General features: G+C 40.1%; 1 protein-coding gene across 1 annotated transcript; it reads right to left on the reverse strand.

Moving 5' to 3' along the window:
- Positions 1-280: 280 nt before the first annotated feature.
- LOC130356555 (preprofallaxidin-9-like) lies at positions 281-12,926 on the reverse strand. The gene is made up of 3 exons (XM_056558244.1): positions 12,846-12,926; positions 9,445-9,525; positions 281-680 (listed from the first exon to the last, which is right to left on the reverse strand). Exons 2-3 carry the CDS (start codon positions 9,516-9,518, stop codon positions 281-283), a joined length of 474 nt encoding a protein of 157 aa, XP_056414219.1. The 5' UTR covers positions 9,519-9,525; positions 12,846-12,926.
- Positions 12,927-13,271: the final 345 nt, after the last annotated feature.

Below are 13,271 nucleotides of genomic sequence, written 5' to 3' on the forward strand. Positions count from 1 at the left end.
CTTCTCCTTACAACTGCACCCACTTTTGGTATTTCATTCGTACCCTGCATGTGTGTGCATATCTATATATATTTAGTGTAATAATAAACATAGCATACTGAGCATATATAAAAAAAGACAGACCATCATATCAGTTTAATATGCTTTAATATAGATCTGGAACAACTAATAGTAATTGTGCTCCATACAGATGAAACATTACATTTTATTAACGGCGGCCAGGCGGCCAAAATCTCTTTTCTTAATCACGACGGCCTAACCATGGCAAAAATCTCTTTTCTTAATCACGACGGCCTAACCATGGCAAAAATCTCTTCTCTTCATCACGACGGCCTAACCATGGCAAAAATCTCTTCTCTTCATCACGACGGCCTAACCATGGCAAAAATCTCTTCTCTTCATCACGACGGCCTAACCATGGCAAAAATCTCTTCTCTTCATCACGACGACCTAACCATGGCAAAAATCTCTTCTCTTCATCACGACGGCCTAACCATGGCAAAAATCTCTTCTCTTCATCACGACGGCCTAACCATGGCAAAAATCTCTTCTCTTCATCACGACGGCCTAACCATGGCAAAAATCTCTTCTCTTCATCACGACGGCCTAACCATGGCAAAAATCTCTTCTCTTCCTCCTCACTACCATCTCTTTTCTTATCTTCTTCTTCCTCTCTTTTCCTGTGTAGAAGACAATATATATATATTATTTATTTGATTAAACATTTTGCTAAATGTTCCTACATTGTCAATCAATGGGGTTTCCATTATTTATTTCCCACTATGGTTGTGTTGTGGGCCTATTCTGGGGCCTACATTGACAACTACAAGTGAAGGTAAGGCCTTGTTCTCACACAGTTTTTGGGACCGTGTTTTTTGGCTATATTCACTTACTTATTTTATGGCTATAATTGCTAATTCTGGATTATTAATGGTTGGGCTTTATTTTTTTTGGACCATTTAACCCCTTAAGGACTCAGGGTTTTTCCGTTTTTGCACTTTCGTTTTTTCCTCCTTACATTTTAAAAATTATAACCCTTTCAATTTTCCACCTAAAAATCCATATTATGGCTTATTTTTTGCGTCGCCAATTCTACTTTGCAGTGACATTATTCATTTTACCCAAAAATGCACGGCGAAGTGGAAAAAAAATCATTGTGCGACAAAATCGAAAAAAAAACGCCATTTTGTAACTTTTGGGGGCTTCCGTTTCCACGCAGTGCATATTTCGGAAAAAATTACACCTTATAATTATTCTGTAGGTCCATACGGTTAAAATGATACCCTACTTATATAGGTTTGATTTTGTTGCACTTCTGGAAAAAATCATAACTACATGCAGGAAAATGTATATGTTTAAAAATGTCATCTTCTGACCCCTATAACTTTTTTATTTTTCCATGTACAGGGCGGTATGAGGACTCATTCTTTGCGTCGTGATCTGAAGTTTTTATCGGTATGATTTTTGTTTTGATCGGACTTTTTGATCACTTTCTATTCATTTTTTTAATGGTATAAAACGTGACCAAAATACGCTTTTTTGGACTTTGGAATTTTTTTGCGCGTACGCCATTGACCGTGCGGTTTAATTAATGATATATTTTTATATTTCGGACATTTACGCACGAGGCGATACCACATATGTTTATTTATTTATTTTTTTACACTGTTTTCTTTTTTTTATGGGAAAAGGGGGGTGAGTCAAACTTTTATTAGGGAAGGGGTTAAATTACCTTTATTAACACTTTTTTTTTACATTTTTTTTGCAGTGTTATAGGTCCCATAGGGACCTATAACACTGCACACACTGATCTCCTATGCTGATCACTGGCGTGTATTAACACGCCTGTGATCAGCATTATCGGCGCTTGACTGCTCCTGCCTGGATCTCAGGCACGGAGCAGTCATTCGTCGATTGGACACCGAGGAGGCAGATAAGGGCCCTCCCGGTGTCCGGTCAGCTGTTCGGGACGCCGCGATTTCACCTCGGCGGTCCCGAACAGCCCGACTGAGCAGCCGGGTCACTTTCAGTTTCACTTTAGAAGCGGCGGTCAGCTTTGACCGCCGCTTCTAAAGGGTTAATACCACACATCGCCGCGATCGGCGATGTGTGGTATTAGCCGCGGGTCCACGCCGTTGATGAGCGCCGGGACCGACGCGATATGATGCAGGATCGCGGCGCGATCCCGCTTCATATCGCGGGAGCCGGCGCAGGACGTAAATATACGTCCTGCGTCTATAAGGGGTTAAACTCAGACTTAAAGGGGTATTCCAGGCAAAAACTTTTTTTTATATATCAACTGGCTCCATAAAGTTAAACAGATTTGTAAATTACTTCTATTAAAAAATCTTAATCCTTCCAATAGTTATTAGCTTCTGAAGTTTTCTGTCTGCTCAATGATGATGTCATGTCACGGGAGCTGTGCATGATGGGAGAATATCCCCATAGGAGCTGGACAGCTCCCGGGACGTGAGTCATCAGAAAGCAGTTAGACAGAAAAAGCAACTCAACTTCAGAAGCTAATAACTATTGGAAGGATTAAGATTTTTTAATAGAAGTAATTTACAAATCTGTTTAACTTTCTGGAGCCAGTTGATATGTAAAAAAAAGTTTTTGCCTGGAATACCCCTTTAAATAAGACAGACTGGTTTGAGTGGTGCACTGTTGGCTTGTGCACTGTTAGTGGCACATGTGAGAATTTTTCTGCCACAGACCACACCAGTGGGTAGCTAGGACTGGAAGGTGGTGAGAAAAGGAGACTGTGCTGTGTTATCACACATAAGTAACCTCAGCAGCTTAACTATATTGTTTCTGCTGCTCTACACAAAGGTTAACACTATGACAGCATTACAGTATGTTTTTATTATCACTGTTAGGGGATCTTGTGGCTATTACTGTTATTAGGATACTGTGGCAGACACTGTGGTTTGGGGTTCTCTCTCCTGCTGTCCCTGTTTCGCCAGTCCTATAGCAGGTTCTTCATTTTATAATTTGATGTTCTTATTTAGACTAGTAACATGTATCCAAGCCCAACTAATATTGTATTAAAATGGGACTACATGGCTAATTGTGTTGGCACTAAACTTGAATTTAATCAATGTTTCCCTATGGATATAAGAATTAGGGACTGTTCACATTGTAATTCAGGGTATACATCTGCATCCTGTCAAAAAAGGGATGCCCATGTATACCAATACACATTGTCAAGGGGTCCATTGAGTTTAAAGGGAAACTAACTGGAGCAACACTCACACTAACCTGCTTACACATGGTAATAGTGTGAGTGATTCTGATTCCAACACTGGTTAGCTTTTTTAAAATCCGTTTTCTACAAAAATTCTAATAATGTTTAGTTGTTTTTACAGAATCTGGGGTGTTCCCCAATCCCTTTGTGCACGCCCCCACGACCATGCTATACACCCCCTTCATAAATATGCATGCTCTTCTCCTCAGTATATCACCAATACATGTTGTGTCTACGTCATTATAGCGGGTAGGTGTGCATGAATAATGATGGAGACACATCACGTATGGGCAATGTGCTGAGGAGAGAAACATGGATATTTATAAGAAAAGTGTATCACTGGGCCAGCGCACCCAAGCAGAACGATGCAACAAGGGGCTGAGAAATGTCCCAGATGCTCCAAGAAGTTAATTTACATTTTAGAACTTTTGTACAAAACTCAGGAATAGCAGAACAAATTTTAAAAAGGTAACAAGCATTGGATTTAGAATCACCCACCCTATAACCCCGGTAAGCAGGTGAGTACGAATAACGCTCCTGTCAGTTTCCCTTTAATGGCCTATACATACTTCTAGGCCATATCCGACACATATATTTATTTAGGACTCAAAACCGCAGCAGACCATGTTTTGTAAACATATGTGAGATAAGTAACCTGAATGTAGTCAGTAGTTGATTACATTTGGGCCATTACACTCAATGGACCTGCTGACAGTATGCTGCGGTATATGTCAGCATCCCTTCTCGACAGGAGACGATATACATATAACCTGAATGTAATGTCAATTTGTGATGTGAACAGCCCCATATATGAGACCTTGTGTTTGTTTCAAATAGTCTTATTGTCTGTGGTGGTTTGTAGTTTGTTTCTCAAAGAAGAACATTTTGGTCGTAGTCATGGTAATGCCACAATTTTACAGTGACACATTGACATGCATGTAATTAAATATTGCTATGTAATCCCAGGTAAACAAATATCTTAATTGTGTTCCTAATATTCAGGAACAGACCTACAAGTAATCATATTCAGTAAGTTCAATTCCTAGGACGGTTGTTAAAGGGATACAACCTGCAAAACTTTCCACTTACAATGATAGTATTATAAGAATCTATTTTATTATTGCACTTTCAACAGCTTCTAACAAGTTCTCCTTATAAATACATCAACTCATGGGACACAGTTAAAAACAATACTGGAGGAACTCAAGTATTTATTTATGTTTTACCATTTGGACATCATTAAATGGATGTGGCTGGACTGGCCTGTATGGATACCGGGAAAACTCAGGTAGGCCGCTCGCCCTTTGGGCCGGGCTAGCCACTAACACTAGCACACACGGTCCTGCCCCCCTTTTCCCATTTAAAAAGTAAACAAAAATAAACATAAACATATGTGGTATCGCCACATGCGTAAATATCCGAAATATAAAAATATAACGTTAATTAAACAGTGCAGTCAATGGTGTATACATAAAAAAAAATACTAAAGTCCAGAATTGCATATTTTGGTCACTTTCTATACCCTAACTAAAAAGGATAAAGTCCCATCAAAACAAAAATGGTACTGATAAAAACTACAAATCACGGTGCAAAAAATGAGCCCTCACACATTTTTTTTATGGTTTTACTGTAGATTTTGTGTTAAATTGATTGATGTTATTACAAAGTACAATTGGTGGGACAAAAAACAGGTGAGGAGGAAAAAACTTTTTATCACATCACCTCCTCACCCCTATATTTATAGTGTATACCCTCCTCACCTCTATCCTTTATAGGACATTCCCTCCTCACCCTCCTCACCCCTATCATTTATAGTACAGTGGTCCCTCAACATACGATGGTAATTCGTTCCAAACGACCCACCGTTTGTCAAATCCATCGTATGTTGAGGGATTTGTGCAATGTAAAGTATAGGAAGTTATACTCACCTGTCCCCGCCGCTCTGGACTGCGTCCTCACCGCTCCCGATGCTGTCCCAGGGGCTTCCGATGCTGTCCTGCTGCTCCGGTGTCTTCTTCGGGATCCTCCGGCTTCTTCCACATATTCCCCAGGGTCCTGGCCTCGCTTTCAGCTGACGTTATTACGTTGTGGCGGCACGGCGTGCGTAGCAACGTAATAACTATGCCGGAAAGCGAGGCCCGGACCCTGGAGGAGATGAAAAAGACGCCGGAGGATCCCGAAGTGGACCCGGAGCAGCGGGGATAGGTAAGTGAACCTGTCCGGGATGCTTAAACTGCTATCCAACAGCAGATTAAGCATTTTGCGCTGTCGGATAGCAGTTAATGCGATGGCCCCGACATATAAAAGCATTGTATGTCGATTTGATCATATGTCGGGGCCATTGCATGTCAGAGGGTTACTGTACATCCACTCCTCACCCTAATCCTTTACAGTGTATCCCCTTCTCACCCTTATCATTTATAGCACATTCCCTCCTCACCCTAATCATTTATAGCACATCCCCTCCTCACCCCTATCATTTATAGTGTATTCCCTCCTCACCCCTATCATTTATAGCACATCCCCTCCTCACCCCTATCATTTATAGTGTATCCCCTCCTCACCCCTATCATTTATAGTGTATTCCCTCCTCACCCCTATCATTTATAGCACATCCCCTCCTCACCCCTATCATTTATAGCACATTCCCTCCTCACCCCTATCACTTATAGTGTATTCCCTCCTCACCCCTATCATTTATAGCACATCCCCTCCTCCCACCTATCATTTATAGTGCATCCCCTCCTCATCCCTATCATTTCTAGTGTATCCCCTCCTCACCCCTATCATTTATAGCACATCCCCTCCTCACCCCTATCATTTATAGCACATTCCCTCCTCACCCTAATCATTAATAGCACATCTCCTCCTCACTCCTATCATTTATAACACATCCCCTCCTCATCCTTATCATTTATAGCACATCCCCTCCTCACCCCTATCCTTTATAGTGTATCCCCTCCTCACCCCTATTATTTATAGTGTATCCCCTCCTCACCCCTATCATTTATAGCACATCCCCTCCTCACATCCCCTCCTCACCCCTATCATTTATAGTGTATCCCCTCCTCATCCCTATCATTTATTGTGTATCCCCTCCTCACTCCTATCATTTATAGCACATCCCCTCCTCACCCCTATCATTTATAGTACATCTCATGACCCCTATCCTTTATAGTGTATCCCCTCCTCACCCCTATCATTTATAGTGTATCCCCTCCTCACCCCTATCATTTATAGTGGATCCCCTCCTCACCCCTATCATTTATAGAGTATCCCCTCCTCACCCCTATCCTTTATAGTGTATCCCCTCCTCACCCCTATCATTTATAGCACATCCCCTCCTCACCCCTATCCTTTATAGTGTATCCCCTCCTAATCCGTATCCTTTATAGTGTATCCCCTCCTCCCCCTATCATTTATAGCACATCCCGTCCTCACCCCTATCATTTATTGTACATCCCCTCCTCACCCCAATCCTTTACAGTGCATGCCCTTGACACTCCTATCTTTATAGTGCATCCCCTCCTCACCCCTATATTTATAGTTCATCCCCTCCTCACCCCTCATCCTTTATAGTTCATCACCTCCTCACCCCTCATCCTTTATAGTTCATCACCTCCTCATCGCTATCATTTAGTGTATCCCCTCCTCCCCCTATCATTTACAGTACATCCCCTCCTCACCCCAATCCTTTACAGTGCATGCCCTTGTCACCCCTATCTTTATAGTTCATCCCCTCCTCACCCCTCATCCTTTATAGTTCATCACCTCCTCACCCCCATCCTTTGTAGTTCAACACATCCTCACCCCCCCATACCGTATAGTGCATCACGTCCTCACTCCCTATACTTTATAGTACAGGCAGTGCACCACTAATGTTGAGCAGGAATATTCATAATGCTAATTTTTTTTTTGCGAATATCGGCACTTCTCGATTTCACGAATATTTAGAATATTCGTAATGCAAATTTTTATGTGATTTTTACATAAAACTTTTCTTATATGAAAAAAAGTGAATGAACATAGCGAATATGCAAATTTCGCGAACATAGGACGAATAATTGTCAATATATTTGCGAAATATCGCAAATTCAAATATGGCCCCTGGTGCTCATCACTATGCACCACCACCTAATCCCCCATTCTTTATAATGCACTGCCACCTCACCCTGTGGTGCACTATAATGGATGGATGAGGAGCTGGTGCACTATAAAGATTGGGGGGGGGGGGGAATGCAGAGTTAACAGATGGATGTGGGGGGTTTTGAGCTGTGACTACTGTGTGTGGGGACTAGAGTACGGATTTATTTAGGGTCATGGTGTATTCAAAAAAGAGTATGCTTAAAATTGCCCTCTTCTGATCCATATACATTTTTTTTTTGTTTTTCCACCTAGCTGTTTTGGGACTTACTCTTTGCGTTGTGATTTTCATCACTTTTTATTCCTTTTTTTTCTGCATGTGATGTGACCAAAAACGCAAATCTGGGATTTTTTCTTTTCTTTTATGCCATTTATCATGCAGGATCAATAATGTTATATGTTTAATAGATCTGAAAATTCCACATGCAGTGATACCAAATATGTTTTCTTTTTGTTTGTTTTTTGGAATATGGGAAAAAGGTGGGTCAATTTTTTATTTATATTTTCAAACATTTTTTATTCTTTACAGTTTTTTAGTCCTCTAAGAGACTTGTATGAGCAATAATTCAATTGCTCATGCAGATTTGTGCAGCACAATTTTATTTATTTACCCCCCCCCCCACCCCAATTGTGTTCTGGCCCCAGTGTGACTCCCCAAAATATGAAAGCTGGAGACATCACTGATCAGGTGGCTTACCTTAAAGGGATGCATATATAGAAATGCAGTGGCATACCTGCGCTTTGGCAAACTAGGCACCTGCTGGGGGAGCACACCCAGGTGGAGTGGGAGAGTCAGGCCTCCAAAGTGTACGTCCACCACTGCTGTAGGGCCCAAGCAGTGAGGGGGCTACCTGGCACAGTTGCTTACTTGTTAATGGGGAATCCAGGACACTTGTCCTGGATCCCCAAGCGAGCAAGCAATGCTTTCAGCTGTTTGTGCACATACACATACAGTTAACTGCTTTCTTTCAGTGTAAGCGTGCACAGTGGAGGAAGAAGGACATAGACAGGCTGTGCTGCAGAGGAGATTGCTGCATGGGGGGGGGGGGGGGGTTGACTACCTACCTGGCTAGCTTTCTGATTACCTACTTGGCTGTCTGGTTACCTACCTGACTATCTACCAACCTATATAGCTACCTAACTAGCTACATGGCTACCTACTCACCTACCGGGCTACATACCTTCCTGGCTATGAACCTACTTGGCTAGCTACCTATTATCCTGGTTAGCTTCCAGGCTACCTAGTTGGCTAGCTGGCTGCCTATTTACCTACATAGCTAACTACCTTGCTACCTACCTAGCTAGCAACCTACCTGGATACCTACTATTCATTCCATTTGTGTAATTGTAGTATTGTCCATTAGTTAGGTTTATATTCATAAACCAGTTAAGGCGTGCCGTGTGCAATTTATACTAACATCCAATTAATTTTGACCACATGGTAAACAAATTTTAATTTATTTTTCTTCTTAATATCATGTGTTGATGTTTTTATGTGGGGGCACTTGTTGGATATCTGATGAAAGTGCAATAACAAAAGTGATTTTTTTTTCTATAATTGTTTAATTTGACAAGTTGAAGGCTTGTAGGTTGTATTGCCTACATATTATTGCCTATTCTGTAAGACTTTGGCATAGTGCCATCCAATTCATGTAGTTGTGATTGTTGAAGGGAACTTGTCACTTGTTTTCATGCTGCTCGGATTACAGGCAACATGAAACACTTACAAGCTCCCATATTATAATGATCTACAATTCACTCTGAGTGGATGTACCAGCCTTTGTCTGTGCATAGAACTGAAGCGTTGCCTCATTCGGATAGGACTAGAATGTAGTTCCCTGATTAGAGAGTGACCAAGAGTGCTGCTGAGCAGGAACCACAGTGATGGAGCTGCAGCACTAAAACAGCATTGCCACCCATTTATTCTTAGGATCAGTGGGGGTCTCAGTTCTCAGATCCCCACTAGACATGAAATGATGGTGTATACTACTAAGATGTCATATTTTATGAGATTAACCCTTTTATGCATTGCTTTAATATAATACATGAGTACTTACTCTTCTTCACAGAATGACAGTGAGACTAATCCAAGGAATAGTACAAGGAAAAGAGATTTCTTCCCAAAAGCCATGTTTAGTCTGTGAAAAGAAATATATGGTTATTTTTTGGTGTTAAAATAAATATTTAGATAAGCAAACCTCACAAAATTCATGTTATGAGCATTTACTGCGAATCAGCCATTGTTTCTATTAGGATTTACCATACGCTTTGTACTGGTAAGTGTAAGCAGTGATTTACCTTTGTGCTGGTGTGCAGGATCATGTGGTTATGTGATCATTTTTTATTTATACTGTATTAATGTGAGTAAAAGATTTAGTGTAATTATTCATATAGTTATGATGTTGCTATATTTATGTCACTGTATTGTAGAGGTTGTCATCATACCTATCAGTCCCTGTCTCCACTGGCTTCACAGTCTAATTACCAGTATGAATTATAAGAGTCAGGAAGTATCATAGTAGATGAAGAAGAAACTGGAAACTTGCCAAAGGGAAAGACATCAAATGGGCACTTTCAGAACCCTTTATATGTTGTACATATTGGTAAAACATTAGCCTTTCTAATATATATTTTTTTAAATTAGCTCCTTTTTTATAACAATCATACCTTATAAAAAAAGACCACTAGTGGTCCCCATACCATCTAGAACATAATCCTGCCTGGCTGCAGCATCATCTTTGTCCCAGCTGAAGCATAGGCTGGGACAAAGTCCAGAAAGTGAGGGCAGGACTAGCAATGCTCTGTGCTCTCTTCTGTCTTGTCTATCAGACTGCAGCATGAAAACAGAGAGGAGGGGGTTACAGAGCAGCCTGCAGTGACTGGATGACTAGACCCAGCACAGCAGACTCAGGGAGAAATTGAAAGCATAGTGAGTGACAGGACATGCCCCTCCCTAAGTAGTGGATGTCAGAATGAGTGAACAGCAGTTCAGAGGGATTTGTGAAACACATACAGATGTAAAGCATCTGCATGACCTAGTGTGTAACATACATATATGAATTAGTTTTTTTCTGTGATATTACAGATACGTGTTAACATTAGTGTTGAGCAGAAATATTCGTAATGCAAATTTATTGTGAATATTGGCACTTCGCGATTTTGCGAATATTTAGAATATAGTGCTATATATTCATAATGACGAATATTAGTTTTTTTGTGTTTTTTTCACATGCAAATTTTATGCAAATTCTTATGCAAATTTTACATTTGAATTTTCGCATGAAAAAAAGTGAACGAACATAGCAAATATGCAAATTTCACGAACATAGGACAAATAATCGCAATATATTCGCAAAATATCACAAATTCGAATATGGCCCCTGCCGCTCATCACTACTTAACATCACATCGTAAAACCTAGCTCTACTCAAATTTAAAGAAATTACTTTCACAGCAGTTTCCTGTTTTTCAAATATTTTCATATTCTTGCCCCCGGCCTACTAGCTACTGCCAACATTGCAGCTAACCAATCCTGTAATATGCAATCTTCTGTGGAAGTCATTGCCTATAATCCATTTACCTGTCCAGGTCAGGAGTAACATAAAAAAGAAAAGTTACTCTTACCCAGGTGAGCAGATCTGTAAATTGCACATTACTATTATTACAGATCCGTATTTTTGTCTAAAGCAGTGTTTTTCAATTCCAAGCCTTAGGACCCCTAAAAGGTTCATGATTTATATGATAATATTTACTACATGTACAGAGTGGCCCATTTATATGGATACAACTTAATAAAATGGGAATGGTTGGTGATATTAACTTTCTGTTTGTGGCACATTAGTATATGTGAGGGGGAAAAGTTTTCAAGATGGGTGGTGACCATGTCGGCCATTTTGAAGTTGGCCATTTTGAATCCAACTTTTGTTTTTTCAATAGGAAGAGGGTCATGTGACACATCAAACTTATTGGGAATTTCACAAGAAAAACAATGATGTGCTTGGTTTTAATGTAACTTTATTCTTTCATGAGTTATTTACAAGTTTCTGACCACTTAGAAAATGTGTTCAATGTGCTGCCCATTGTGTTGGATTGTCAATGCAACCCTCTTCTCCCACTCTTCACACACTGATAGCAACACCGCAGGAGAAATGCTAGCACAGGCTTCCAGTATTCGTAGTCTCAGGTGCTGCACATCTCGTATCTTCACAGCATAGACAATTGCCTTCAGATGACCCCAAAGATAAAAGTCTAATGGGGTCAGATCGGGAGACCTTGGGGGCCATTCAACTAGCCCACGACGACCACTCCACTTTCCAGGAAACTGTTGATCTAGGAATGCTCGGACCTGACACCCATAATGTGGTGGTGCACCGTCTTGCTGGAAAAACTCAGGGAACGTGCCAGGTCTGAGCATTCCTAGATGTACAGTTTCATGGAAAGTGGATCGGTCATCGTGGGCCAGTTGAATGTCCCCCAAGGTCTCCCAATTTGACCCCCTTAGACTTTTATCTTTGGGGTCATATGAAGGCAATTGTCTATGCTGTGAAGATACGAGATGTGCAGCACCTGAAACTACGGATACTGGAAGCCTGTGCTAGCATTTCTCCTGCGGTGTGGCTATCAGTGTGTGAAGAGTGGGAGAAGAGGGTTGCATTGACAGTCCAACACAATAGGCAGCACATTGAACACATTTATAAGTGGTCAGAAACTTGTAAATGACTAATGAAAGAATAAAGTAACGTTAAAACCAAGCACATCATTGTTTTTCTTCCTATTGAAAAAACAAAAGTTACATTCAAAATGGCCGACTTCAAAATGGCCGCCATGGTCACCACCCATCTTGAAAAGTTTCCCCCCTCACATATACTAATGTGCCACAAACAGGAAGTTAATATCACCAGGAATATCCATATAAATGGCCCACCCTGTATATGTAGCTATTGCTATAATTTAATAATATCACCAGGTGAGCAGAGAACTGGAAAATAAAAATGATATTACTGGTTTATATCTACAATCTTCTCTAGAGGCTGAAGTATTGTAACAACTACAATAATACTCAGAAAATACTCATGAGTTAAATTGTCAGGTTGGTGGCTGAATAGATGAATTATTTTCTAATCTATTTATATACCTCTGTAACAATTGTTGAATTACAATTCTCTACAACACAGTTTTTAAATGGGATATGTCATCCAGAAAATACAGCCTGCCCTACTATTATTATAGCTAATCCAATGGAATCTATAGTACCCATCCATTGTTCCTGACCTGTCAATTACACATAAGAAAATTGATCAACAGAAAATATAGTTCAACATCTTTACATCATTTATTTAATATAGCGTAACATTGTGAAATAAAATTGTACCGGATTTAAGTCTTAACTTTTGAAATTGTGCTGATAAAATGTGCAATATATATATAATAGTTATATTTTAGTATTAGTAATACATACCGTGTAAGTGTGATATAGAAAGCGCTGAGTACAGGAGCACAGGATACCACAGAATGGTTTACTTCTTGGGATACACTTGTGGTTTATATACCATCGATTTGGAGGTTGATATCTCATTGTGTTTGCTGTTCTCATGCTCGTGTGGTCTCATGTTATACGAGTTATGTTTATATTGTGGGTCTCATGATCTAGGAGTAAGTTCATATTTTAGCACATTGAGTACACATGCAAATACTGTATATCTTATGACATTTGTCTTCAGTTAATTTATACCATATTACTGTGAACATGTTATTATAATAGAAATCACCCAATATGTTTTTGTAGTAAATTCGGACCTGGGGATTTAGGGTAAGATGACACTATCTGTACTAACATTATCAGGTTTCTTTAGTCCAGTGATTGATCTTAATATTTCTATTTCAT

This window comes from Hyla sarda, chromosome 2, assembly GCF_029499605.1.
Source record: "Hyla sarda isolate aHylSar1 chromosome 2, aHylSar1.hap1, whole genome shotgun sequence".
NCBI classification, from domain to species: domain Eukaryota; kingdom Metazoa; phylum Chordata; class Amphibia; order Anura; family Hylidae; genus Hyla; species Hyla sarda.